Genomic DNA, 27,412 nt, shown 5'->3' with positions numbered 1-27,412 from the left:
AAGTTTTTCTCGACGTGATTCTTGCCAAGCCTGCCTTGCATACACACTATCACGAAAAAAAAAATGCTTGAGCAAAGCACGGTGACGTACAACACGTACGACGGCACTATAAAGGGAAGTTCCATTCAGATGGCGCCACCCTTGGGGCTGCTTTTGCTGATTTCGTGTTAGTAAAAGTTTGGCGATAGACGATTCGCGCTTTTCAGTCTTCGTGCTTTTCAGTCTGTTACAGCGTGACGAATGTGCTATCTCCATTACAAATGCTAGTTTTACCAGAACGAGTGCTACCGCCTCATAACTTGCTTCTGAGCATGCGCGTTATTTTCATGTCGTTAAAGCCTACACATGACCGTTTTCACGATGTGAAAAACGACGACGTGACAAACGACGCGAAAAATTAGAGCATGTTCTAAATTTTTAATGCCCATTTTTTCACATTGAGAAAAATGCTCTGGAGCCCACACACGATAGTTTTTAACCTCCCTGGCGGTATGATTCTGTCTGGAATTACGTACCAAAAGCGGTACAATTATTTTGCAAGGAAATTTAGCGTTTTTTACTGTAGGCCTGCAATTCTTAGGAATAACTCACTTAAATCTGACCAAACAAGAGTCTAGTAGGCATCCCAGGTATGAATTTTTTTTAAAAACAAAATTATAAATTATAATATAATAAATAATTATAAATAATTATAACAAATAATAATATAATTATAATAAACATTATTCAATAATGTAATCAACTCAAAATCACTGAAATTTGCTCAGTTGCAGAATTGTCGCTGTCATTACTTTTATTTTTTTATGACGAATTTCCCCACAAATCGCCATCGCACAATTCTGCAAGTGATTATAATTTATTATCACTGTTTTCTAGCTGGTCTAAAACCATTTTTGACATAAAGGGACACTTTTGGTTGCTATGGACAATCTACAGTTTGCAGGCAGAAAGAAAAGTTTTTATTATATAAAAGTACATGTAGGACACTGGTCAGACCACTAGGGACAAGGGGGGTGTGTATTTTTTACATACAGTACTGTAATCTATAAGATTACAGTATACTGTATGTAATGTGTTTGTTTACTTTTTTGAATTTGGCGCCGTTCTCCGCCCCCGTGCGTCGTAACGTCGCAGGGAACGGAGATCAGCGGCACACGGGCACTGTGTGAATCGAGCGAGGACGCCGCTCGCTCACACAGCGGGGATGCATCGCAGGATCCAGGGACAAGGTAAGTAACTTTGTCTGTGGATCCTGCGAGAAGGTAAGCCGCGCCGCTGCACGCTCTGCACATCTACCCCGAGCGTGACTCGGGGATACCGATCCTAGCATGGAAAAACCACCTCGAGTCACGCTCGGGGATACCGCTAGGGAGGTTAATGACCAATTTAAAAAATGGCATTTTTCACGTCATGAAAAACGGTTGTGTGTACGGCTTAAGTCTTTGCTCACAATGAGCATCTTTCCTCAGTGTTTCCTGAGGTGTGTTCAGTCTGTGGATTGAATGCTTTTTAATGGACGGGCATTGCCCAAATGCCACATCAAACATTTATACCTCTGTTTTGCAATTTTCCAACATCTGATATGTATTTATGTACAGTGCCTTGAAAAAGTATTCATACCCCTTTTAAATTTTCCACATTTTGTCATGTTGCCACCAAAAATGTAAATGTATTTTATTGGAATTGTATGTGATAGACCAACACAAAGTGGCACATAGCTCTGAAGTGGAAGAAAAATGATAAAATGATTAGATCTGTGTAAAAGTGTGGTGTGCATTTAAATTCAGCCCTCTTTACTCTGATACCCCTAACTAAAATCTAGTGAAACCAAGCACTCACTCACGGAACAAAGGATTCCTTATGGTGTAGACTACACAGTAACATGCAACAGCAATTGTTTTCTCAACTGCATGCACCAAATCACTGTTGTGTAGCTTATACCATTGAGAACCCTTGTTTCCATAAGTAAGCAATTTGTGTCCCCCAGCTGATCACAGATCGGGTAAAGAGACAATCAGCGGCTCTTTACCATGTGATCAGCTGTGTGCAGTCACAGCTATTCATAATGTAAACACAAGCCAGTTATTGGCATTCCTTTCCTCATGCTGACAGTGTGAGGAGAACTGATAACCAGCTTGTGTGAAAGGGACATCTACACTAATAATCAGGGCACTTATTATCAGTGTCCTGATTATCATTGCAGTCCCAACAGTGCCCACCAGTGCTGCCAATTAGTGCCCACCAGTGCTGCTAATTAGTGCTCATCAGTGTTGCCAATCAGTGTCACCTATCAGTGATGCCCATCAGTGCCACCTACCAGTGCCCTTCAATGTCGCCTATCAGTGCCCACCAGTGAAGAAAAATAATTAGCGGTTTGCAAAATTGTATAACAAAAATGTTTTTTTTTTTTTTTTTTTTCATTTATTTATCAAAAAAAAAACAGTGGTGAATAAATAACACACAAAGAAAGCTCTATTTTTGTGAAAGAAAATTATAAAAATGTCATATAAGAACAATGTTGCAAGCTGAAAATTGGCCTGGACAGGGGGTAAAAGAACAGATGCCATCTAAAAAATATGGAGGCTGTCATTGCTGGCTTTCCTCTTACAATGTCAGTTGCCAGACTCTGGTTTCAATACATTTGAGTCACAGTCTCGAAATGAGAATACAGAAAAAGAAAGTCAGTTTTTTTTTTGTGTGCATTGACTTAAAAGTATTGAATCTGGAGTCACTGAACAAGCATTTTGCAGAGGCCAGACGTGTCCACCCTCGATTTACTCATCACTGGTTTATTTGTGTATCGGATAAGGATTCTGCAGACAATCATAGATCAATACATTTTGAGTTTCTCGGAATAGTGAATTAAATTTGGGGTATCAGAATTTCATTGCTAATGTTGACAATCATTTTCTTTCTCTGTTGGGGCTCATTCTCCTTCTTCCTTTTAGGCACTATGCCTAGAAAGTACAAAAAGGAATTGTTAACGGTGAAGCTGAGGAATCGACCCAGCAAGCAAGAATTGGAAGACAGAAACATCTTCCCGCAGAGGACAGATGAGGAGAGGCAGAAGATAAGAGAGCAGATTGAAATCAAGCTTTCAAAGTAAGTGAGTGTGTACAACTGGGGAAGGGGTCTGTATGTTCGGAATGATGCAGCATTTCTACCGTGACTACTGATCTGCATTGCACTAGATATTTACTGGGATGGAGCTACAGGTTTTCTTTTTAAGGTGGAACGCTCAGTAAGGCATTTTCTTTGCCAGGTGGTTAGAGGGAGGATATATGGAAGATCCCACACACAGTCCAAGGTTCCAAAACATTTTACATATCCATACAAAGGCATAGAGCAGTGGTTCTCAACCTGGGGGTCGGGACCCCCTCGGGGGTCAAATGATGATTTGCAAGGGGTCACCAAATCCTGGGCTGTTCTTGAAGCCCGCTCCGCTCTCCCAGCCTTTTTGCGGATGCCCAGCAGGGCTGGCCCTGGAGCCCACAGCCGCCCATTAAGTTCACGACATGGCTGGGGGGCAGAGACTAGAGGTCAGCTGACTGGTGAGGAATGTGAAGTGGGAGGGGCTGGAGGAGACCCTATCTCCTGATTTCGGCATAGGTGTCACTGCTACAAGACACCACAAAGTCGGAGACACAGTGAGTAACACTACCTGTGATTATAGTTGCTATTAAAATTCCACACTTCAGTTCTCAGATCAGCAGATAACCTTGATCAAGAGCACCTAAGTTGGCTGATCAGAACCCCCCCAATGTCCGTGATTTAGGGGCGCAAATTACTTGTCTTGCCTTGGGTGCTGACACGCTACGAAAATAATTTTACTGTTAGGGGTCCCCACATCTTGGGAAATTTTATCAAGGGGTCACGGCACTAGAAGGGTTGAGAACCACTGGCATAGAGCTAAAAGCCTGAGATGATTAAGACCCTTTTTTCAGGGTTGAAACATGTCAGCTTTTTGCCTTTGTATATATATATAATATAAATGTTTGATTTTTGTTTTGGGAACTTGGACTGTGTACGTAACCATCCATATATACTCTGCGGCTTGGATCAAGGAAGTCTTTCCCAGCACTGGTGCTCTCCTTCAGAACAGAGGACAGCGGAGGTGGAGCAGATATACTTTTTGTATATCCATTGGTTAGAGGGAGGCCATTATTGATACTCATTTTCAGTCAATGGGGGTTATTTACGAAAGGCACTTGAAATTGCACTGAAAGTGCAGTCACTGTAGATCCGAGGGGGACATGCAAGGAAAATAAAAAACAGCATTTTAGCTTGCACAGGATTGTATAATTAAATCAGCAGAGCTTCCCCTCATTTCAGATCTACCCCTCAGATTTACAGCGACTGCACTTCCAAGTGCACTTTCAATGCAATTTCAAGTGCACTTTACACCGGTAGTTTGCACTTGTAGTGCAAAATGGATTTGCCTTTCATAAATAACCCCCATTGTATATAAAAAAAACAAGTATGGTTGTTGCCATTGTTGGTTTGTTTTAAAAGGTGCAAGTCCCAAGGCTGTCATCTGGATCTTTCGTTATTTCTGAAGTAGCTGAAATGAAACAAACATGTTCTTATAGGTTTATTATTAAATGGAACTTTTCTTTTAACTATAGGTTTATCCATGATTTGTATCTCTGAATAATGAAACTATAAAGGTGGCACATCCTCTGAGAAACAGATTTCCGTGGTATCACTTATGGCAACAGTGCCCTCATCAATGGTTATGCTGTTCCTGCATGCTGGTTGGCAGGCAGTGTTAATTCACACCTCACTGTTCATGATGTTATCTCTCAGCACGAGTCAGTCTGTGAATCTATAAGTGTAGAACGGTTCATATTGAGGAATAGAGTGAAAATCTTCATGGCAAGAGTATAAGAATTGGGTTCTGAGTGTGAGGTTTCCCTTTGAATGTTGGTAACTTACTATTTGGCAGGAATAGCGTAGAGAACGACTGAAGAGTCAAGTAATTTAAATTATGACCCACACTGCAAAAACCAGCAGTAAACCAAATGTGACACACAATTTTGTTTTCCTTATCAATGGGATCTTGCATTCCTTGAGCCATTGCCCCTCAGTGTCAATCAGGGAAATGTGAACTCACTACCAAAATTGCTGGGACCGCAACAATGTGGCACCAACATCCCTTATTTTACTACAAATGTGTTGATTGGACATTTAATGTGCCAATATAAATTAATAACATGCAATGTATTTAAGAAAAATCTTATTTATCATCATTATTTAAAAGGTGATCTCTTGATTCTTAAAACACACCATAGACTGAGAAGTTTTAAGTGTAGGTGTTGAAGAATCCGTCTTGCAGATATTGTAGTTTATATTAAAATGGTGTGTTTTAGGCTGCATTCACACCTGCGTGTTTCCCAAATGCGAATCAAAAAACACAAATATGGAAGCACTAATGCCGCGTACACACGATCATTTTTCGGCATGAAAAGAAACAAAGTTTTTCGGCATGTAGAAAAAACAAAGTTTTTCCAACTTCATCATTAAAACGACGTTGCCCACACACCATAATTTTTTAAAAATGCTCTAGCAATACGCGGTGACGTACAACACATACGACGGCACTATAAAGGGGAAGTTCCATGCGGATGATGCCACCCTTGGGGCTGCTTTAGTTGATTCCTTGTTAGTAAAAGACGATCCGCGATTTTCTGTCTGTTACAGCGTGATGAATGTGCTTACTCCATTATGAACGCTAGTTTTACCAGAACTAGAGCTCCCGTCTCATAACTTGCTTCTGAGCATGCACGGGTTTTTAACGTCGTTTTAGCCCACACACGATCATTTTTTACAACCCGAAAAACGACATAATTTAAAACGTTGTTAAAAAATGCAGCATGTTCGAAAAAAAAAAAATTGTCGTTTTTCAGAACCCGAAAAATTATGTGAAGCCCACACACGATAATTTTAAATAAAAAAAAATTAAAATAACATTTTTTTCATGCCGAAAAATGATCGTGTGTACGCGGCATAAGTGTTAATGGCATCCCAAGCTGGACTTCTGTGTTTACAAGAAAAATAAAATAAAGGTCTGGTGTGACCCTGCTAACAACTCCATCCCTATTAGTACACAAAAAGACGAAAGAACATTGGCTAAACCTCTCTCACCTCATTTAAAGTCCCAGGGCTGCCCCCTTTTGCCTTTCTGTGTTTACAAGTTACAGTGCTGAGCAGGGGGCCAGAGGCACCTACATTTCTGCAGTTAAGGTTTTATTAACCGATATTCAGTGATATATTTGGAAATTCATACGCCAAGGTGTTTGGAGTTGGATGCAACTTGGAGGTGGATTAGTAAAGAGGGAGCTTAAAGTGGTTCTAAAGGTATGAGGCTCTCACTCTCCTCATTGGTTCAGACACAGCAAAGGGAGCCATTGACCCCCCGGAGTCTTGTTATTATGGACAATTTAACACTGGATTCTCTAATTCCTTAAGTGTCAGGGGGGTCTAGGAGTTACCTATGCTTGGATATCAGACGTGAGAGAACATCACTATCTAGGAAGGTCTCAAGCTAATCATGTTGTGTACTGGGCCCTGGACACAGACAACAATTTGTCCATGAGGACATCATTAGGTTATTATGATGCCTGCAGAGTTGGTGGCAGGCCTGTTAACATGAGGCAGTGATGAAGGTGCTGATGGTGAGGACAGAGCAAAAACTGTCATTGGCATGGTGCCCCACTGCTCTAGCAAATTTCTCCAAGCGGGCTGCTGCTTCCTTCGCTCTGTCCCACTGCCTTCTAACCTGTGATGTACCACTGCCATCTTGTTACCCCTGTTTGACTGTTCTCTGGCCTCCTCGTTCTCCTTAGTCGTCATGTCTGAGCACCAGGAAGACACCCCAAGAGTGCAGAATAACTCTGAGGTGATAGGGTAGATTATGAATCCACTTAAGTAGGGTGGCAAGATCGTGCCAGGATCGGTAGTAGAAGCTCAGGAAACAGGTCAGCTTCTATGAGAAGTAGGCCACACCTCCTAGTATATATTTTTGAATGATTTTTGTTCTTGCTTGCTATGCCAAACGTTTTGGAACTGGGCAGAAATATCTTCTTGGACCCGGCAGGTGCACTGATCTTGATGAGAGGGACAGATGTTTCATTATCTGTTGTTCTTGGTGGGAGATCTTCTTTCTGTCTTGCACAGTCTGATATCCTTCTTTTCCCTTTTTTTTCTTGGTGGGAGATCTCTCTAAGGCCGGGTACTCACGAGCAAACATGTACAGTGAAACCGGTCCGTCGGACCATTTTCACCGTACATGCCTGCCAGAGGGCTTCTGTACGATGGTTGTACTAACCATCGTACAGAAGTCCGCGCGTAAACACTACGCGGGGCGTGTCCGCGTCGTCGCCGCGGCGACGTGGGCGGGCCTGCCATTTAAAGGCTTCCACGCATGCGTCGAAGTCATTCGACGCATGCGAGGGACGGCGGGCGCTCGGACATGTACGGTACACTGACGACCGTACATGTCCGAGCGGGCAGGATTCCAGCGGACGGTTTTAAAACACGTCCAGGAATATTTGCCCGCTGGGAAAAGGCCCGGTGGGCAAATGTTTGCTGGAATTCGGCCCGCTCGCGCCTACACACGACCGAACATGTATGCTGAAACTGGCCCGCGGACCAGTTTCAGCATACATGTTTGGTCGTGTGTACGGGGCCTTAGAGTTACCAGACAGGCAGAGATTGCCCAGAGAATAGTGGGCAGGGGGACATGTACCTGTCAAATCATTAAAGTTCCAGGATCCATTGCAGAGGAAAACATCAGGCCAGCAAATTACATAAGTTAGAAAATCTTCCAGTGCAATAAAAAGCACCACCAACCTCTGACTTATAAAGTCTGAAATATCTTATTTATGCTCCACCAGGCTCATCTGAAAACTACTGCATAATAGCCAACTGCAACTGCACCAGTATCCATACTGAGCACCTTCCAAATCTTAAGAAGTTGTGGTATGCATTGATAAGTATGCTATGATCAGCTCTTGCAGTCAATACCTTGGGGCTACCTCTTTTCACTTGATTTGATTCAAGCCTCGTACACACGACCGAGGAACTCGACGGGCGAAACACATCGTTTTCCACGTCGAGTTCCTTGTTAGGCTGTCGAGGAACTCGACAAGCCAATTTTCTCCATTCCCGTCAAGGAAATAGAGAAAATGCTCTCTTTTTGGCTCGTCGAGTTTCTCGACAGTTTCCTCGACGAAAATGTACACACGACCGGTTTCCTCGGCAAAAAATTATCTCACAGCAAGTTTCTTGCTGGTTTTTGCCGAGAAACTCGGTCGTGTGTATGAGGCCTTACTATTGGCCCACTACTCAGTTATTGAGGTTCAGGAGGAAATTGGGTCCAAGGTGGTTACGCATATACCATAGCACCCGTTGATTTAGGGCACTCAACAGGAAAGTTAAACTGATATGAATGAGGGTCCCTAGTGGTATTTTACTATATGGATATTGCTTTACTGACTTTTACCCGACTCATGACTTATATGTGTTTTGTGTGTGTGTGGAACTTACATTTGTAGTTTTCTGTGCATAGCTTTATTACTGGCTGATTTGAGTTACTATCTGGGGTGTTTTTTTTTTTTTCATTTGCTGTTCTAAGAATGTAATGTGTAATGTAAAGAGCCAGGCCTGTAAAAGTAAACAACTAAGAAGCTAAGCGTACTTGTCAATAAGTTTTTTCTTGTTATCATTCCAAAGCGTGGGTGCATTGCAGTATCATTATTGGAGGAGGGAGTGGAGGCTCATTGTGGAGAGAGACAGTCTTTGAGTACAAGTCTTTGGCAGTAGATCCTTGTTTGGTAAATAACAGGCATACAAACAGGGAGGAAACCTTGAACGTCACCGATCAGTGTCTACAATGAGAACTGTCCATGTTAACCCTCCTGACTGTGTAAAGCATGGATCTCAAACTGGTGGCCCTTCAATGGTTGCGAAAATACAAGTCCCACAATGCCTCTGGCTTTGGGAGTCATGCTTGTAACTGTCGTCCTTGCACTTGTAGTTTCACAACTGCTGGAGGGCCGCCAGTTTGAGACCCCTGGTGTAAAGGGAAAATGATCTTCTTTCAGTTCTTGGCTGATTCAGCTTAGCTTAGTATATACAGTACATGCAACAGTGTCCTACTAAACTAAATGGTCAATCCACCCAAAAGTGACAACCGTTATTTTTATCTCTCTGGGACTCCATTGGTAAGATATCTACCCACCCTGACTGCAGCATTTTTTTTTATAACACTCAAAAATCCCAAGGGGACAGGAACAGATTTGGGAATTATGTCATGGAGGTAACATAGATATTTGCTTGATAGCCTATAGGGTGAACAAGAGAAAGTCACTTGATTCATTGGTGGAGGAATCTTCACTGCTGGCTATTGTATTCAGACAGCTCTGACAACCGCGGCTGCCTGGATACCCGAAGAGTGACTGTAAACTTCCTGAAAAACATTTTATAATATAACGCAGCCCTCAAAATTTACACTCGCCTGCTCGCATTTTGCGTTTAAATTTTAAAGGGCTGGCGAGTGTGGGCTGTCTGGGAGCAAGGGGGGGGGGGAGCAAGGAGAGGAGAGGAAAGTCGCCGCTGCTGTCACCGCCGCCGTCTGGTTGTTCAGAGCGCGGGGAACATAACAGCTTTCAATTCAATAGCTGTGTTCCCTGCCGCGCGCCATTATATTGAGCCCCTCCCCCTTGTCCGGGCACTTTGATAGACAGATCACCCATCCAAGGATTGGACGGGTGATCTGTCTATCAAAGTTTCCTGGACAAGGAGGAAGGGGCTGTATATGACGGCTCAAGGTGGGGAACACAGCTATTAAATTGAAAGCTGTTATGTTCCCCGCGCTTTGAACAACTAGGCAGCGTCGGCTCCTCTCCTCTCTCTTACCCAGCACAGGTAGGCTGCAATATGGGGACTCTGGCTGCAATATGGGGACTCTGGCTGCAATGGGGACATTTTGCTGCAATGGGGACATTTTGCTGCATTGGGGACACTGGCTGCAATAGGGACACTGGCTGCAATGGTAGACATGGGCAGGCTGCATTTTGGGCACGGATAAAGTTGTTGTTAATATTTTATTTTTATAACTTAATTCTGCATAAAACATTTAAGTGTCATTTCATGAGATAATTTATGAGGGCGTGTCTAGGGGCGGGACATGGTAGGGGTTGGGCGGGGCAACTGGTGGCGAGTACGCCTTGAGGCCTGGCTAGTAGCTCAGGACTTGAAATTTTGAGCCCTGATATAACGTGTTATATTAAAGCAGAGTTTGGTTAGGAGGAGGTACCAAAAGGTGCCTGCATGTCATTTCCTATTAACCATACCCTTTTTTGTATGCTCAGGATCCCTGCAATCAGAGGGGGAATGGTGGCTTTGACGTTTAGCTCTGGCTAGCCCACAAACCATAAAAGTGCCTTTATTTATGTTTACTTCAATTAGTTTGTAGGATGTTAAAGCACGCATTTGGCGTAGGGGAAAGTCAAATCTTAAAGAAAATCTGTGCCGAGAAATGCTGACAATTATGCAACCAGTGAATTCAAGATGCCTCATCTGCAAAATTGTTGCTGGTCAACCATCCCTTGAAGTTATTGGATTAGTATGACAGCCATGCCGCTAGCATTTTCACCATAACAACCTACATTTTTCATTCAGCACAGGTTCCTCTGAAACCTGGGCCTTAGGTCATTGGGCACCCAAAGTCACAGCACTAGCCAGGTGCAGAGAAGAAGTTGCATATAATACATTTATACTGTTAATCCAGGGCTCGACAAATCCCGGGCGCCAGGTCGCCATGGCGACTAGAAATAGGGTCCTGGCGACTTGGCTTGTGAGCTGGCACCATCTGGTGGTGAGCCGTTGGTATTACAAGTTATTACCACCAGATGTGTAAGCTGGCGCCATCTGGTGGTGGCCGTTGGTATTACAAGTTAAGCATTACAAGTTAAACAGCAATTCTAATGTAATTTTTCACTATTTTCACTGCCATCTTCTTCCCTCTAATTAGAACCCCCAAACATTATATATATTTTTTATCCTAACACCCTAGAGAATAAAATGGCGATCGTTGCAATACTTTCTGTCACGCCGTATTTGCGCAGCGGTCTTGCAAGCACACTTTTTTGGGGAAAAAATTACACTTTTTTTAATTAAAAAAAACAGTAAAGTTATCCCCATTTTTTTAATATTATAAAAGATAATGTTATGCCGAGTAAATTGATACCCAACATGTCACGCTTCAAAATTACCTTCCGCTCGTGGAATGGCGTCAAACTTTTACCCTTTAAAATCTCCATAGGCGACGTTTAAAAAACTCTACAGGTTGCATGTTTTGAGTTACAGAGGAGGTCTAGGGCTAGAATTATTGCTCTCGCTCTACCAATCGCGGTGATACCTCACATGTGTGGTTTGAACACCGTTTACATATGCGGTCGCTGCTCGCGTATGTGTTCGATTCTGCGCGCAAGCTCGTCGGGACGGGGCGCGTTTTCTGGCTCCTAACTTTTTTAGCTGGCTCCTAGATTCCAAGCAAATTTGTCAACCCCTGTGTTAATCTGTAATATTTTGTTATGAAATGAGTCTTTAAGGGATTTAGTCAGGAGCGTGATCAGTTGGGGCATACCAGGGCATTTGCCATGTCTAAAGAGCGCCAGGGGCCAACATGCTCTCTCCGAGCAAATAAGAGACAATTGAAAAAACAAGCTTGATATTCTAAGAAGAGTAATCATCTTTCTGTTGCTTAGCAACCAAAAAGCACGATTAGATTGCTGTGAGCATTCCTTCATGACTGTACCTGCAGAGCAACTCTTCTTTACAGCAGAGCTGCATTCATGCAGCATAAGCCAGGTATAATCGCAGTATAATCATATTAATGATGGTAATTAGAACAACAAGGTCCCTTATCCCCATTTTGCATTGATCTATATAATGTGTTCTTGTTCAACGAAAACTGTGTTTTTTGTATTTGTCTCCCGGTCAGGCAGGTCGTGCTAAACCCTTATTTATTTAATGCCTTGTGTGAAAATCAAGCATACTTAGAGCCTGCAAATCTATGGGCAGGCTGATGTTGTGCTATCTGATGAGGTCACAGTACATAAGTCCTGAAGAGTTGGAGCTAAGGAATTAGAATTCACTTTTTTAAGTCCAAACCCAGGAGAGTGTGAAGTAATGACCGGGGCAACAAAATTGTAACCTCTTTAAGCCTTATGCCGCGTACACACGATCATTTTTCGGCATGAAAAAAACGTTGTTTTAAAAAAAATGTCATTTAAAATGATGGTGTGTGGGCTTCATCATTTTTCGGCTTCTGAAAAACTACAATTTTTTTTTCCGAACATGCTGCATTTTTTAACGACGTTTTAAACTATGTCGTTTTTTGGGTTGTAAAAAATGATCATGTGTGGGCAAAAACGACGTTTTAAACCCGCGCATGCTCAGAAGCAAGTTATGAGATGGGAGCGCTCGTTCTGGTAAAACTACCGTTCATAATGGAGTAAGCACATTCATCACGCTGTAACAGACAGAAAAGCGCAAATCGTCTTTTACTAACACAGAATCAGCTAAAGCAGCCCCAAGGGTGGCGTCATCTGCATGCAACTTCCCCTTTATAGTGCCGTCGTACGTGTTGTACGTCACCGCGTATTGCTAGAGCATTTTTAAAAAATTATGGTGTGTGGGCAACGTCGTTTTAATGATGTAGTTGGAAAAATTTCATTTTTTCTACATGCCGAAAAACGTTGTTTTTTTTCATGGCGAAAAATGATTGTGTGTTCGCATTAGCCTTTTTCTGGCACTTTTTGCTTACAAGTTAAAAATCAGTATTTTTTGCTAGAATTTTTTTTTTTATATTTTATTATATCTTTCCATGTGACAACACTGAAGAAATGACACTATGCTAAAATGTAAAGTAGTGAATGTACAGCTTGTATAACAGTGTAAATTTGCTGTCCCCTCACAATAACTCAACACACAGCCATTAATGTCTAAACCGCTGGCAACAAAAGTGAGTACACCCCTAAGTGAAAATGTCCAAATTGGACCCAATTAGCCATTTTCCCTCCCCGTTGTCATGTGACTCGTTAGTGTTACAAGGTCTCAGGTGTGAATGGGGAGCAGGTGCGTTAAATTTGGTGTTATCGCTCTGACTCTCTAAGGCCGTGTACAAACGACCAAACAAGTACGATGAAAGCGGTCCGCCGGACCGTTTTCACCGTACATGTCTGGCCGGGGCTTTCTGTACGATGGCTGTACTAACCATCGTACAGAAATCCGTGCGTAAACAATACGCAAGGCGTGTCCGCGGTGTCGCCGCGTTGATGACGCGGCGACGTGGGCGGGCCTGCCAGTTAAATGCTTCCACGCATGCGTCGAAGTCATTCGACGCATGCGAGGGATGGCGGGCGCTCGGACATGTACGGTAGGTCTGTACAGACGACCGAACATGTCCGAGCGGGCAGGATTCCAGCGGACTGTTTTAAAACAAGTCCAGGCATATTTGCCCGCTGGGAAAAGGCCCGGCGGGCAAATGTTTGCTGGAATCCTGCACACTCGGGCCTACACACGACCGAACATGTCTGCTGAAACTGGCCCGCGGACCAGTTTCAGCAGACATGTTTGGTCGTGTGTATGGGGCCTAACACTGGTCACTGGAAGTTCAAAATGGAACCTCATGGCAAAGAACTCTCTGAGGTTATGAAAAAAAGAATTGTTGCTCTACATAAAGATGGCCTAGGCCAGTGTTTCTCAACCTTTTTCCAGTCGGGGCGCCCTTGAAAAATATTTTCAGTCTTGAGGCACCCCAGTCCAAGACTTGGTTCACGTCGCTGTGTGTTGCGGAACACGCGCAAAATCGCGCTAGTTTTTGACACACAGACAAATGCTCTGCTCTTTAGGGGTGCCATTAATTCTTAATGGTACACCATCCATTGGCAAACATGAGTTGCTTTTGTTGTGGCACAATTTAAAAAAAGGGTCGGGGACTTCTTTCCCCGCATTACTGCGGGTAAGGAATTGAATGGGCTGCCTTACACGCAGCACGCATCCACACAGAACCAAGAGCTTGTTCACATGTCAGGCTGGAGGGGCAGTAAAACCACATGGTTGAGCTGTTTTTACCACCCCCAACTTTTGCCCCTTTAGCTGCAGAGGCAACAGCTGGGGGTGTAAACATGCTGTGGCTGCAGCTGGAGGTATACCCAGGGTGATTGGGGCTGCACTGCAACTACCCCGCAACTGTGTGCATTGCATTTACAGGCTTAAAACAGGTGGTAAGGAGGCAAGATATGCCTCTTTACTGGCTGACAAATGCCCCTGAAAAGCGATATGAACACAAATTGCTTTTCAGAGGAGCAGCAGTCCTTGCTGCTATCTCAAACAAGCCCTACAAAAGTAGTTCTGATGGTACAGGAATAGGGGGGGTCAGGATTAAAAGTAACATACATACAGACAGATGCGCACGCACACAAACAGACACACGTACAAACACACACAGTGTGTGTTTTTGTACGTGTGTCTGTTTGTGTGCGTGCGCATCTGTCTGTCTGTATGTTACTTTTAATCCGACCCCCCTATTCCTGTACCATCAGAACTACTTTTGTCACACACACACTAACAGACATGTGTACACATGCACACATACACTGAAAGAAGAACTGTCAGAGCTGCACAACAACCAATCAGATCCAGAGTGCTGTAGCCATGAATGGAGGATGTGGGGTGTCAGTGACTGCGACAGCTGGTTATTCATAGTAGAGCCCCCCCTCACCACCTTACCCTTGGCCTTGCAGTCAGCGCAGTACTTGTTGTCCTCCTCCCTCAGCATACGAGACAGGATGGCCTGGTGCTGCTCATTCAGCTTCAGGGCCTTTTCCCTCTCTGAGCGGGTGGCCATGTCTGCGGGCAGGGGAGCAGTGTTGGTCACGGTGGCTCTACTTTCTTCTTCCCCCTCAGGGAAAAGCGTGCCAGGCAGAGTTCAGGACGGTACCCACGGCTCTCACGTCACAGAAGCAGTGCGTGCGTCCGACCCTCCCATAGCAACCGATGACGTATTCGGTTGGCAAGACGCGGTCGGGAGGCCCGCACAGCCTCCCGAGTGCCGGGAAGTGAGTTTTACACAGCGGACCGGCACCGCTGTAAAGACAAATGCCCAGCAGTAATGTTACAATATTTGGGGTCATTTTGCCGCGGCACACCTGGGGACTCCTCGCGGCACACCAGTGTGCCGCGGCACACTGGTTGAGAAACGTTGGCCTAGGCTATAAGAAGATTGCCAAGACCCTGAAACTGAGCTGCGGCATGGTGGCCAAGACCATACAGCAGTTTAACAGGACAGGTTCCACTCAGGACAGGTTTTGCCATGGTCGACCCAAAAAGTTGAGTGCACGTGCTCAGCGTCATATCCAGATGTTGTCCAGAGGTATAACATGTTCTTTTTTTTGTCTTTAAAAAACAACGGCAACAAATGAAATGGCAACAAACTATGATACTTGAAACTTTCCATAGGCGACGCTTTAAAAATGTTTACAGTGTTTTTCAGGCAACATGCACAGGGCAGCTCATTGATTACAATGGGCTTCCCTGTGCGCAGCAAATGTGACAAAGTAGCTCATTGGGCATTTTGGTGGGTTGCGGTTTACATATTTTTTACTGTGTGCTTTACAAAGTTTATCACACATTTTTCCACAGATCAAAATGTATGTTTTCTTCTGTGTTTGGGGTGCTGTTAATTAATGGCACAGGAAAACACAACTAGCTAATTTTAGGTAATAGCATCAGAAGCCATCTTGCCAAAAAGGAGGAACCAGGTTCACCTGCGGGGGACCCTAGAAAAGGACAATCAGGGCTGCTGTGTACAAAACATTGCACAGAACAGGTAAGTATGACATGCTTATTTTATTAAAAAAAATGAAAGCTTTACAATAACTTTAAATATATATTGGTACATAGGGAAGCCGGAACTTAGAAAAAAAATGCTCTTCCTGACCTTTCCAAGCAAAATACGCTTTAAATATATTATTTTGTCCTTGCTTTATCTACCAAAGTGAAGCGCTTTCTCTTTATTTATATGACAGTGCTTGTGTTGTTGGAGTCTGCTTTTGTTTAGTAACTGTTCTGTCTGTACCATCTGTACTCCCACTAGATGCTGCAAACATAGGTATATAAAGAGAGCACACTCTGCTAACTCCGAGCAATAAAGAAACAAAAAACGATGGAGGACATTAATGAAAGAGATAGTGGGTGGAAAAACCAGGCCAATCAGTTCCAGCCAATCTGCTGAGGCTTATTGAAAAAAATTATAATTTGCAAACATCAACCTACACTGGCAAGTCCACTTTACTTTATCACTGTGAAAACCTAAGCAAGTAGATCAGGAAAATAACAGATACTGTATTTATTGGCGTATAACACTCACTTGTTTACCCTGAAAATGGAGGGTAAACTGTGCCTGCCTGTTATACACAGGGGGCTGTGGAAAGTTTTTTTTTCCCGAAACTTCCCTCTTAAAGAAGGGTGCGTGTTATACGCCGATAAATACGGTAAGTATAAATAGATGAAGGAAATTATTTCAGTTTAGGCAAAGCCAATTGGCTGCATGAAAAACAACATGATGTCATATTGATTCTGGTATCAGCTGTTTATCAGCTATGATAATATTTCAGATGTTTTACTCCTTTTTTTTTTTTTAATAAAGTTAGGTGTTTAAATATTTAAAATAAGTATTTATCCTTTTTTTTTAAGAATTTAATACATTTTGAAAGAGCCCTGTGAAGAGAGATACACTATATTATCAAAAGTATTGGGGCGCCTATCTTTACACACACATGGGGCCAGATCCACGAAGCGCGGCGCTTCTTTACGGCCGGCGTAGTGTATCTCAGATACACTACGCCGCCGTAACTTAGTGTATTTCCCGTATTCTCAAAGAATTTGCACCGTAAGTTATGGCGGCCTAGTGTAACTGTGTCGGCGTAAGGGCGCGCAATTCAAATGGATGAGATGGGGGCGTGTTTTATGGTAATACGTCTTGACCCGACGTAAATGAAGTTTTTTCTGAATGGCGCATGTGCCGTCCGTGGGGGTATCCCAGTGCGCATGTTAGGAATTAACCCGCAACAAGCCAATGCTTACGACGTGAACGTCATTCTACGCAAAGCCCTATTCACGAACGACTTACGCAAACAACATAAAATTTTCAAAATTCGACGCGGGAACGACGTCCATACTTAACATAGGATACGCCTCATATAGCAGGGGTAACTATACGCCGAAAAAAGCCTTATGGAAACGACGAAAAAAAATGCGCTGGACGTACGTTCGTGGATCGCCGTATCTAGCTAATTTGCATACTCAACGCGGAAATCGACGAAAACGCCACCTAGCGGCCAGCGTAAATATGCACCTTTAGATCCGACGGCGTACTAAGACGTACGCCAGTCGGATCTAGCCCAGCTTCAGGCGTATCTTGTTTTGTGGATACAAAACAAAGATACGCCGGAGCAAACTAGAAGTTACGCAGCGTATCAATAGATACACCAGCGTAACTTCTTTGTGGATCTGGCCCAAGAACTTTAATGGCATCCCAGTCTTAGTCGGTAGGGTTTAATATTGAGTTGGCCCCCCCTTTGCAGCTATAACAGCTTCAGCTCTTCTGGGAAGGCCGTCCACAAGGTTTAGGAGTGTGTCTATGGGAATGTTTGACCATTCTTCCCCAAGAGCATTTGTGAGGTCAGGCACTGATTTTGGACAAGAAGGTCTGGCTCACAGTCATTGCCTGGCTCCGCCCCAAACTCGCTCATCCATGTCTTTATGGACCTTGCTTTGTGCACTGGTCCAAATCATTTGGTGGAGGGGGGATTATGATGTGGGTTTGTTTTTCAGGGATTGGGCTTGGCCCCTTAATTCCAGGAATTAAGGAAACTCTTATGCCCTGTACACACGATCAGTTCATCTGATGAAAACGGTCTGATGGATTTTTTCATTAGATATCTGATGAAGCTGACTGATGATCAATCGTGCCTACACACCATCAGTTAAAAATTCGATCGTGTCCAACGTGGTGACGTAAAACACAACGACGTGCTGAGAAAAATGAAGTTCAATGCTTCAGAGCATGCGTCGACTTGATTCTGAGCATGCGTGGATTTTTAACTGATGGACGTACCCCGTTTTTTTCCTATAGGTTTTTTAACCATCAGATCATTTTCAAACATGTTCCTAGTTTTTTGACTGATGGATAAAAAACCGATGGGGGCCACACATGATCGGTTCGTCCATCAGACCGTTTTCATCAGACGAACTGATCGCGTGTACGCGGCATTAAGGTGTCAGCATACTACGACATTTTGGACAATTTCAAGTTCCCAACTTTGTGGGATGGCCCCTTCCTGTTCCAAAATTACTTGTCATCAGTGCACAAAGAAAAGTCCATAATGACATGGATGAGTGAGTTTGGGGTGGAGAACTTGGTTGGCCTGCACAGAGTTCTGACCTCAACCCAATAGAACGCCTTTGGGATGAATTAGAGCAGAGACTGTGAGCCAGGCCTTCTCGCCCAACATCAGTACTTGACCTTACAAATGCACTTCGGGAAGAATGGTCAAACATTCCCATAGACACACTAAACCTTGTGGACGGCCTTTCCAAAAGAGTTGAAGCTGGGCCAACTCAATATGAACCCTACGGACTGGGATGCCAATAAAGTTCATGTGCATGTAAAGTCAGGTGTCCCAATACTTTTGACAATATAGTGTATATTGAAGTTGCTATTAGTGACATGTTTTTAAAGATGCAGGCTCCAGCACTTTTATTCTTATCCTGGTTTCACAATTCTTATTAGGCACACACCTGAAACAAGCATGCTGGCAGTAAAGTCTGAAAAGTCATGCCGCGTACGCACGATCGGACATTCGACAACAAAACTGTGGATTTTTTTTCCAACGGATGTAAGCTTAAACTTGTCTTGCATACACACGGTCACACAAATGTTGTCGGAAATTCCGAATGTCAAGAACGCGGTGACGTACAACACTACAAACCGAGAAAAATGAAGTTCAGTGATTCCGAGCATGCGTCGAATCCTGAGCATGCGTAGGATTATTGTGTGTTGACACACGGTCGGAATTTACGTCAAGAACTTTTGTTGTCGGAAAAATTGAGAACCAGCTCTCAAATTTCTGTTGTCAGAAATTTTGACAGCAAATGTCCGATGGAGCATACACATGGTTGGATTTTGTGACAACAAGCTCACATGGTCGGATTTTCTGACAACAAGCTCGAACATTTGTTGTCGGAAAATTCCGACCGTGTGTACGCAGAATTAGACCTTCCAAACGGCATTTTTGTTTATACTTGCACTCATTCCATGTCTGAAGATTTAACCCTGGCCTTGTGGTTTATTGGAGATATCTGCTAAGCCCAATCCAAAAGCATTGTATGAAAGTTTATAATCACAAACATGTTTAGTGTGTAAAAGTCCTGAAAATTTGATCTCAAGCCATTGTGTCAAAGTAACACTTTGCTCCGGGAAAATTACAATGGCTTGAAAAGTGCCTTCTCTGCAGCCATTTCTATTGATTCTCCTAATGTGATAGACGTGCATTGAGTACCTTGTACTCTGGTCTGCTGTCCTTATTTTGTGTACAGCTTAGAGTCTGTACAGAGTTCTTCTCACCTCCCCCATGGAATGGAATTAAACATCACCTTCATTATATACTTTAAAGTCCAGCTCTAGCAAAATGTCTAGTTTCAGATAGAGAAGAGAAAGGTCAAGCCTCTCTCAGATTTTTGTTGTGATGTGTGCCTATTGGGGAGATTTTCTCTTACGTCAGCCAATACAATAGATGAGGGCCAATCTTTCCAACATGACGCAGATAAAAACACAATTATAGTAGTGAAGAAGGTTTAAAAATTGGTTTATTCTTGTCTCTACCCTCCTATCCCAATGACGACAATTCCTCCCATTTCTGGACGTGGAGTCACAGGTACAGAGAGTGAGGAATGATCCTCGCAATTGGATTAAAAGTCCCTGGAGGCATAAAAACTTAGGAATGGATTGACTGACTTCTTTATTTCAAAACCATGGGCCAGATTCACATAGAATTGCGGCGGCGTAACGTATCGCATTTACGTTACACCGCTGCAAGTTTTACGGGCAAGTGCTTGATTCACAAAGCACTTGCCTGTAAACTTGTGGCGGCGTAGCTTAAATCCGTCCGGCGCAAGCCCGCCTAATTTAAATGGGGTGTGTATCATTTAAATTAGGCGCATTCCCGCGCCAAACGTACTGCGCATGCTCTGTTTTGAAATTTCCCGCCGTGCTTTGCGCAAAATGACGTCGCACCGACGTAATCTTTTGAACGGCGACGTGCGTTTTGTCCTTTCCTATTCACGGACGACTTATGCAAAAAAAATTTAAATTCGACGCGGGAACGACGGCCATACTTTAACATGGCAAGTCTAAATATAAGCCACGATATAGCAGCCGTAACTTTATGCCGGGAAAAGCCGACTAGCGACGACATAAGAGAATGCGACGACCACGCGTACCCTCGTGGATCGCCGTAAACAGCTAATTAGCATACCCAACGCGGAAAACGACGCGAACTCCACCCAGCGGGCGCCGAAGTATTACACCTACGATCCGAAGGCGTACGAAGCCATACGCCTGTCGGATCGAAGCCAGAAGCCGTCGTATCTTGGTTTGAGAATTAAAACTAAAGATACGACGCGGCAAATTTGAAAGTACGCCGGAGTATCAGCAGATACTCCGGCGTACTTTTTCTGTGAATCTGGCCCCATGTTTCAGCAACTGGTTGTGAGAGAGGTCCAGAAAATAACAGCAATTTAAAGTGGAGTTCCACCCTAAAAATGAACTTTCTATTAACAGCTTGCCGTTAATGTAAAAAAAAAAATGTTTTACTCTCTTCGCTCTGGCTGTTACTAGGCACATTTCGTAATCTGCCTAGTTCCTGGTCCTAGGTGGTTCAACTTCCTGTCCTAAGACCCCATTGCCTCCTGGGAAATGATGACACTCATTTCCCAGGAATCTCTGGGCATTACTGTGCCTATAAATCGCCAAGCATGCACCTCTCCCTGAAAACCAGGAAGAGACAGGAACTGGGCTTCACATGCCCACACATATGATGCCACAACATGAGTTGGAGGATATAAGGCAAGTGTTTGCAATGATTTCTGGAACGGTTGGGGAGCCATTAATATGTTTTAGGGACTATCTAATGTGATTAATTTTAGCTTGCAAAAAAAAATTATGTCCGGAACCCCACTTTAAGCTGGTTTTGGTCTCTTGAATTTGGACTCCTGAACACCAAACATTCAGGAGTCCAAGTATATTTGTTTCATTATAGAAGTCTAAAAAATAAAGTTAAACAAGCAAATATGTTTATGGGAATACAGGACTCTCCCTCCATCCGGGCTTAAATTGCTGGTTTTCCTGGACCTCTCTCACAACCAGTTGCTGAAACATGGCTTTGAAATAAAGAAGTCAATCCATTCCTACGTTGTTTTTTTTAACCCTCTATCAAGGTATAAAAGCCCAACAAGATCGTAAGTTTAAGCCTGAAGAATGGGGGGACTTTGCAACCCTGAAATGCATTGGCTTGCCATGTCTGTTGTCATTGGATTTCTATATTGAAATAAGTACAAGTGGGCTCCTATACCTTTGGTGGGGTGCTCATGTTTGATCTGTAGCTTTAATTGTTCAATAAAGGCCCTTTAGGGCTCATTTGCATGGTATTTTAGTGCTCATCTGTTCCTTATAGCTACAAGTCACTCTATGTATCATTACATCCGAACACCTGCAGCCCCCTGTCAGCCAGTCATGAGATTCTAACACAAACTTACAAAGCCCTCCACAACTGGGCCCCCAGCTACATCACTAACCTAGTCTCAAAATACCAACCTACTCATTCCCTTCGTTCCTCCCAAGACCTCCTGCTCTCTAGTTACCTCGTCACCTCCTTCCATGCTCGCCTCCAGGACTTTTCCTGAGCCTCTTCTATCCTATGGAACTCCCTACCCCAATCTGTCCAACTATCTCCTCTGCTTGCTTTTAGACAATCCCTGAAAAACCTTCTGTTCAGAGAAGCCTATTCTGCCTTCACCTAACAACTGTACTTTTACTTTCTCCATTTGATCATCCCCCACAGTTATTACCTTTTGTATCACTTGACCCTCCCTCCTAGATAGTAAGCTCTAGCGAGCATGGCTCTCTAATTACTCCTGTATTGTATTGTAACTGTACTGTCATGTTGTAAAGTGCTGCGCAAACTGTTGCCGATATATCAATCATGTATAATAATAATAATAATGACCGCAACTATCCCCATCCACCTTAGACCCCAGTTGCAGGAATCTGCTGGATTTTTTTTGCAGCTGGCACTAAAATATTGCGTGAATGAGGTCTAAAGCCGCGTACACGCGGTCGGAATTTTCCGTCAAGAAAAGTTCGATGTGAGCTTTTGGTCGGAAATTACGACCGTGTGTAGACACCATTGGACTTTTTCTGTCGGAATTTCCGACAGCAAAAATTTGAGAGCTGGTTCTCAAATTTTTCGATGGGAAAAGTTCTTGTCGTCTGTATGCAATTCCGATGCGCAAAAAAAAAAACATGCATGCTCGAAATCAATTTGACGCATGTTTGGAATCATTGAACTTAATTTTTCTCTTGCTTGTTGTAGTGTTGTACATTACCACGTTCTTGATGGTCAGAATTTTGTGTGACCGTGTGTATGCAACACAAGTTTGAGCCAAAAGTCGGAAAAAAATCCATGGTTTTCTTGTTGGAATTTCCGCTCGTGTGTACGCGGCATAAGACGTCTTCTTGTCAGCATTGTACCTAGCCAGAGAGACATAGCTCCACAGTAAGAGCTTACCTTCAAACTGGAGATCTGACCCAATTTCAGGACTAGCATCTCACACCTACACTTTTCAAGATAAAACCTGAAAGAAATGTAAACTTTTCCCCCTTTAATTAAAAACTAAAAAAAAGAAATACAATTAGTGAAGGTAGTATTTAATTGCTGCCTTCCGAATCACTATTATATTATACAGTAAGTTGGAGTCGTCTTTTTACACTCCTTAGTTAAAGCGGGGGTTCACCCTTAGAGGGCACTTTTCCCCCTTCGCTTCCTGCTCGTTATTACTAGGGGAATCGGCAATTTATTTTAAAATATGTGCAGTACTTACCCGTTTACGAGACGCATCCTCTCCGTCGCTTCCGGGTATGGGCTTCGGGAATGGGCGGTCCTTCTTGATTGACAGGTTTCCGAGAGGCTTCCGACGGTCGCATCCATCGCGTCACGATTTTCCGAAAGAAGCCGAACGTCGGTGCGCAGGCGCAGTATAGAGCCGCACCGACGTTCGGCTTCTTTCGGCTACGAGTGACGCGATGGATGCGACCGTCGGAAGCCTCTCGGAAGAATGTCAATCAAGAAGGAACGCCCGCTCCCGAAGACCCATACCCGGAAGCGACGGAAGAAGATGCAGCTCGAAAACGGGTAAGTACTGCACCTATTTTAATATAAATAGCCGATTCCCCTAGACCGAACGAGCAGGAAGCTAAGGGGAGATTTTTTTTTTTTTTTTAAATGGGTGAACTCCCGCTTTAAGGATTCGTTGGAGCAGTATATATACTCTTTTAAAAATAAATAAATTCAGTTATAGCTGCTGAACTTCAGTAAAAAAATATCTTGATGACCTTTTACTGATCTCAAACGTTTTATGCACATGTGGGCAGGATACCATGGAAGAAAATCCACAATCCCCCAGTCCACGTGTATCCTTGTCCTATAGGGTAAGCACGCGGCCAGCACTTCAAGCAAAGGCTAAACTTTCTGAGAGAGCAGCGTGAAGCTATAAACAGTTTTCAGCAGCAAACAATCAATACCATTGAAAAATTAATAAGAGAGTTTATAGAGTTCAGAGGCCTCTGCATATTAGACACATCAATGTTTTTATTAATCTTTCATTTCTGCTGAGAGTTTACTCAATGGCAGCCACGTGGACCATTATTACACGTGGATGGAGGACACGTGTAAGCCAAGGACACTGACATTGTGCTTTGTGTTGTTTTTATTTTATGTATGCGTTTTTTGAAATGGCAAAAACTGAAAAAAAGTGACGTTTTCTGTGGAAATTATTGTATGCAACCTCATACCATCTAGGCAACCTTCATTCTAAGCTGAATTATGATTCGGGCAGTTTTCTCTATGCAATGTAAGTTTTTTTTTCCTGCTCTGATCCTGCATAAGCTGCACTATCAAGCACGAGGCACCAGGATGTAGAAAAGAAGGGATGGGTTATATACACATAAATTGAAAGATTGACACATGCAGAAAAAGTGGTTGAAAAAAGTTTAGATTAATGACCGTTAAGGTTACCGTACTAAGCCCACAACAGTAAAATCAGTCTGTATATGCAGTAAAGCCTGCTTGTTATACTCACTTTGTAACCTAAGGGGTTAATACTCTGCATTGTGTAAAAAGGCTGTTTGATTTTGTATGCACAGATCCTCTTCTTCTTGCATTGTCCCCAAAACATGTCCGGATAAGACAGAGTTAGTGCAGTCAGTCTGCACATGCTCAGTTTGGTGTGTATTGCTAGAGTTGTTTTTCTTGGGAGAGTGCATGTGATCAACACAGGGCCAATCGTTCAGACAGAGGGTCAGGGGTCCTGCAACCTGATATGGCAGCCAGTGCAGTATGAAAACTCCTCCTACAAGCTTTAATCGGGCATTAATAGAAGTCACAAGACTGCTATAAACTGCTGATGAGAAAAGGTATTTAGCAGTTTATATTTACTAAAAATAATTGCATTTCTATGTTCTGAGTACTGTGGTAGACCAGATATAGTAAATGCAAGGTCCTGGGTTTAGTAACTCTTTAAATTAAAGTGCATGTCTGGACAAAATGAAAAAACAAATCTAGTCAGTATGTGGGCAGGTTGCAAAGTGTGCACAAATTAGTTATCCAGCAGCCGGCCCAGGCTGGGGAATGGGTTAAGTGTTTCTTGCTTAGTTACCAGGCTTTTGGTCCTAGCCAGCTCACCTGTGCTATAACAAGGGGGACAGCTGTGGTCCAAAAAGGCGGGTTGTGTTGGGTCCAGGAGTTCCAGCATCACCTGTGAGCTCGGTTGTGAGCACTACCGAAGAATCGGGATTTGCGGAGAACTTCCAAGCCATGGACAGTGCCATAATTGACTCTCACCTCACGAAGGTATGCCTGGGCCATCGCAGGACAGGATGCTTTTCATATTGAACTAGTATACTGCATCTTTACAGTAAAGTTATATTAATCATTGTGAGCCTGGTCCGAAGTTATTCAAAGGGGTGTATGTTGGTTTTGGCGTATTCCAAAAGAACCTGGCTCTGTAAAGCACTATGGTGTATGAAGTAACACTGCTACAAAAGGTTAACTCAACAAGGACAAGAAGAGGGAGTGTAGTTGCTATGGGTAACTCAGGGAACAAACTACAAGTAACCAGCCATTAAGCTTGGTACCTGGTAAGGTGACAGGTCCTCTGGTAGCGAGGGGTCACTGATCTGGCACTCTCCCCAGTGGTTGGTATCATGTGGCAACCAGATCTGAACAGAGATCTATGGCCTGGTCACGAGGTATGGGAATGAAAGAGTTAAATGAGAGCAGGAATAAGGTCCATGATAGGTGCTCAGTGGAACCTTATTCTGTTACTGGGAGTGAGGTAACAGAGGTAAGCTGGACTGGTGGAGTGGGCGAAGGCTCAGCGTGTCCCTCCTAATGCAAACATACAAGTTACAAGTCGCTTTTTAGAGGAGCTCTGTATTTCATTTCTGCACACAGTGAAAGCTCATCTCTAAGACCCCTTTCACACTGGGGCGTTTTTGGGATAAAAATTGCACCTGTAAAGCGCCTGAAAAATGGTCTCCTGCAGTCTCAGTGTGAAAGGCCGAGGGTTTTCACACTGAGGCGATACACAGGCAGGACGTGAAAAAAACTCCTACAAGCAGCATCTTTGAGGCGGTGAAGGAGCGGTGTATACACCGCTCCGCCTGCCCATTGAAATGAATGGGCAGCACGGCTGAACCGCCAGCAAACCCTTCTTCGCCCACTAGCGGGGGTTAAAAGCGCCCCACTAGTGGCCGAATAATTACACAAAAACGACTCTCTCCTTACGTTATGGAGATGAAGGAGTAGGGGAGGTGTTACATATTCCAGTAGAGGGCTAACAAGAGTATTTGGGATTTGAGTGCAGCAAAGACATTTTGTTGTCAGCTCAAATGGGAAGTTATTTCTGGCAGAGCATCAGGTGTTTTCTGTACTTCAAGCATTTTTAACCACTTGCCGACCGCCTAACGTACTTATACGTCGGCAGAATGGCACAGGCAGGCAAAGCAACATACAGGTACGTTACTTTGAACCTGCCGTGGGCGTGTGCACGCGTTCCATGAGCTCCGGGACCCGCGGACTCAATGGCCACCGGTGTGCCGCTATCGTGTCACGGAGCGGCAGGACAGGGGGTTGCCATTGTAAATAAGGTATCTCCCTGTTCTGCCTAGTGATCTTCTGCTCCCTGTCATCTGGAGCAATGATCAATGTCATGTCGGTGGTAGCCCAGCCCCCACACAGTTAGAATCACTCCCTAGGACACACTTAACCCCTTGCTCGCCCCTAGTGGTTAATCCCCTTCCCTTGCCAGTGTCATTTACACAGTAATCGGTGCATTTGTATAGCAATGATCGCTGTATAAATGACAATGGTCACAAAATAGCGCCAAAAGTGTCCGATGTGTCCACTGCAATATTGCAGTCACAATAAGAATCACAGATCGCTGCCATTACTAGTAAAAAAAAATAATAATAATAAAAATGCCATAAAACTATCCTCTATTTTGTAGACACTATGGGGCAGATCCTCAAAGAAATTACGCCGGCGTATCTCTTGATACGCCGCGTAATTTCAAATTTTGCGCGTCGTATCTTTGTTTTGGTATCCACAAAACAAGATACGACGGCATCTGTGTTAGATCCGACAGGCGTACATCTTCGTACGCCGTTGGGTCTTAGATGCAATTTTTCGGCTTCCGCTAGGTGCCGTTCCCGTCGTAATCCGCGTCGAGTATGCAAAGTAGCTGTTTCCGACGATCCACGAACGTACGACCGGCCGTCGCATTTTTTTTACGTCGTTTCCATTCGGCTTTTTCCGGCGTATAGTTAAAGCTGCTATATGGTGGCGTACTCAATGTTAAGTATGGCCGTCGTTCCCGCGTCTAATATTGAAAATTTTACGTCGTTTGCGTAAGTCGTCCGTGAATGGGGCTGGACGCCATTTACGTTCACGTTGAAAACAATGACGTCCTTGCGACGGCGCATGTGCAGTTTGTTCGGCACGGGGAC

At 43.7% G+C, this 27,412-nt stretch overlaps 1 protein-coding gene across 3 annotated transcripts in view; it reads left to right on the top strand.

The window, feature by feature from the left end:
• PHACTR3 (phosphatase and actin regulator 3) overlaps positions 1-27,412 on the top strand; it is a 173,558-nt gene that overhangs the window by 73,266 nt on the left and 72,880 nt on the right. For all 3 annotated transcript variants that reach the window (XM_040331571.1, XM_040331572.1, XM_040331573.1), the window contains exon 8: positions 2,949-3,102. In XM_040331571.1, coding sequence (XP_040187505.1) covers positions 2,949-3,102 — 154 coding nt within the window. The remainder of the gene's footprint in view (positions 1-2,948; positions 3,103-27,412) is intronic.

The sequence above is a fragment of the Rana temporaria genome, chromosome 12 (genome assembly GCF_905171775.1).
Source record: "Rana temporaria chromosome 12, aRanTem1.1, whole genome shotgun sequence".
Taxonomy (NCBI): Eukaryota; Metazoa; Chordata; class Amphibia; order Anura; family Ranidae; genus Rana; species Rana temporaria.
The sequence above is the reverse complement of the archived record's forward strand: the minus strand, read 5'-3'. Positions and strand labels throughout refer to the sequence as shown.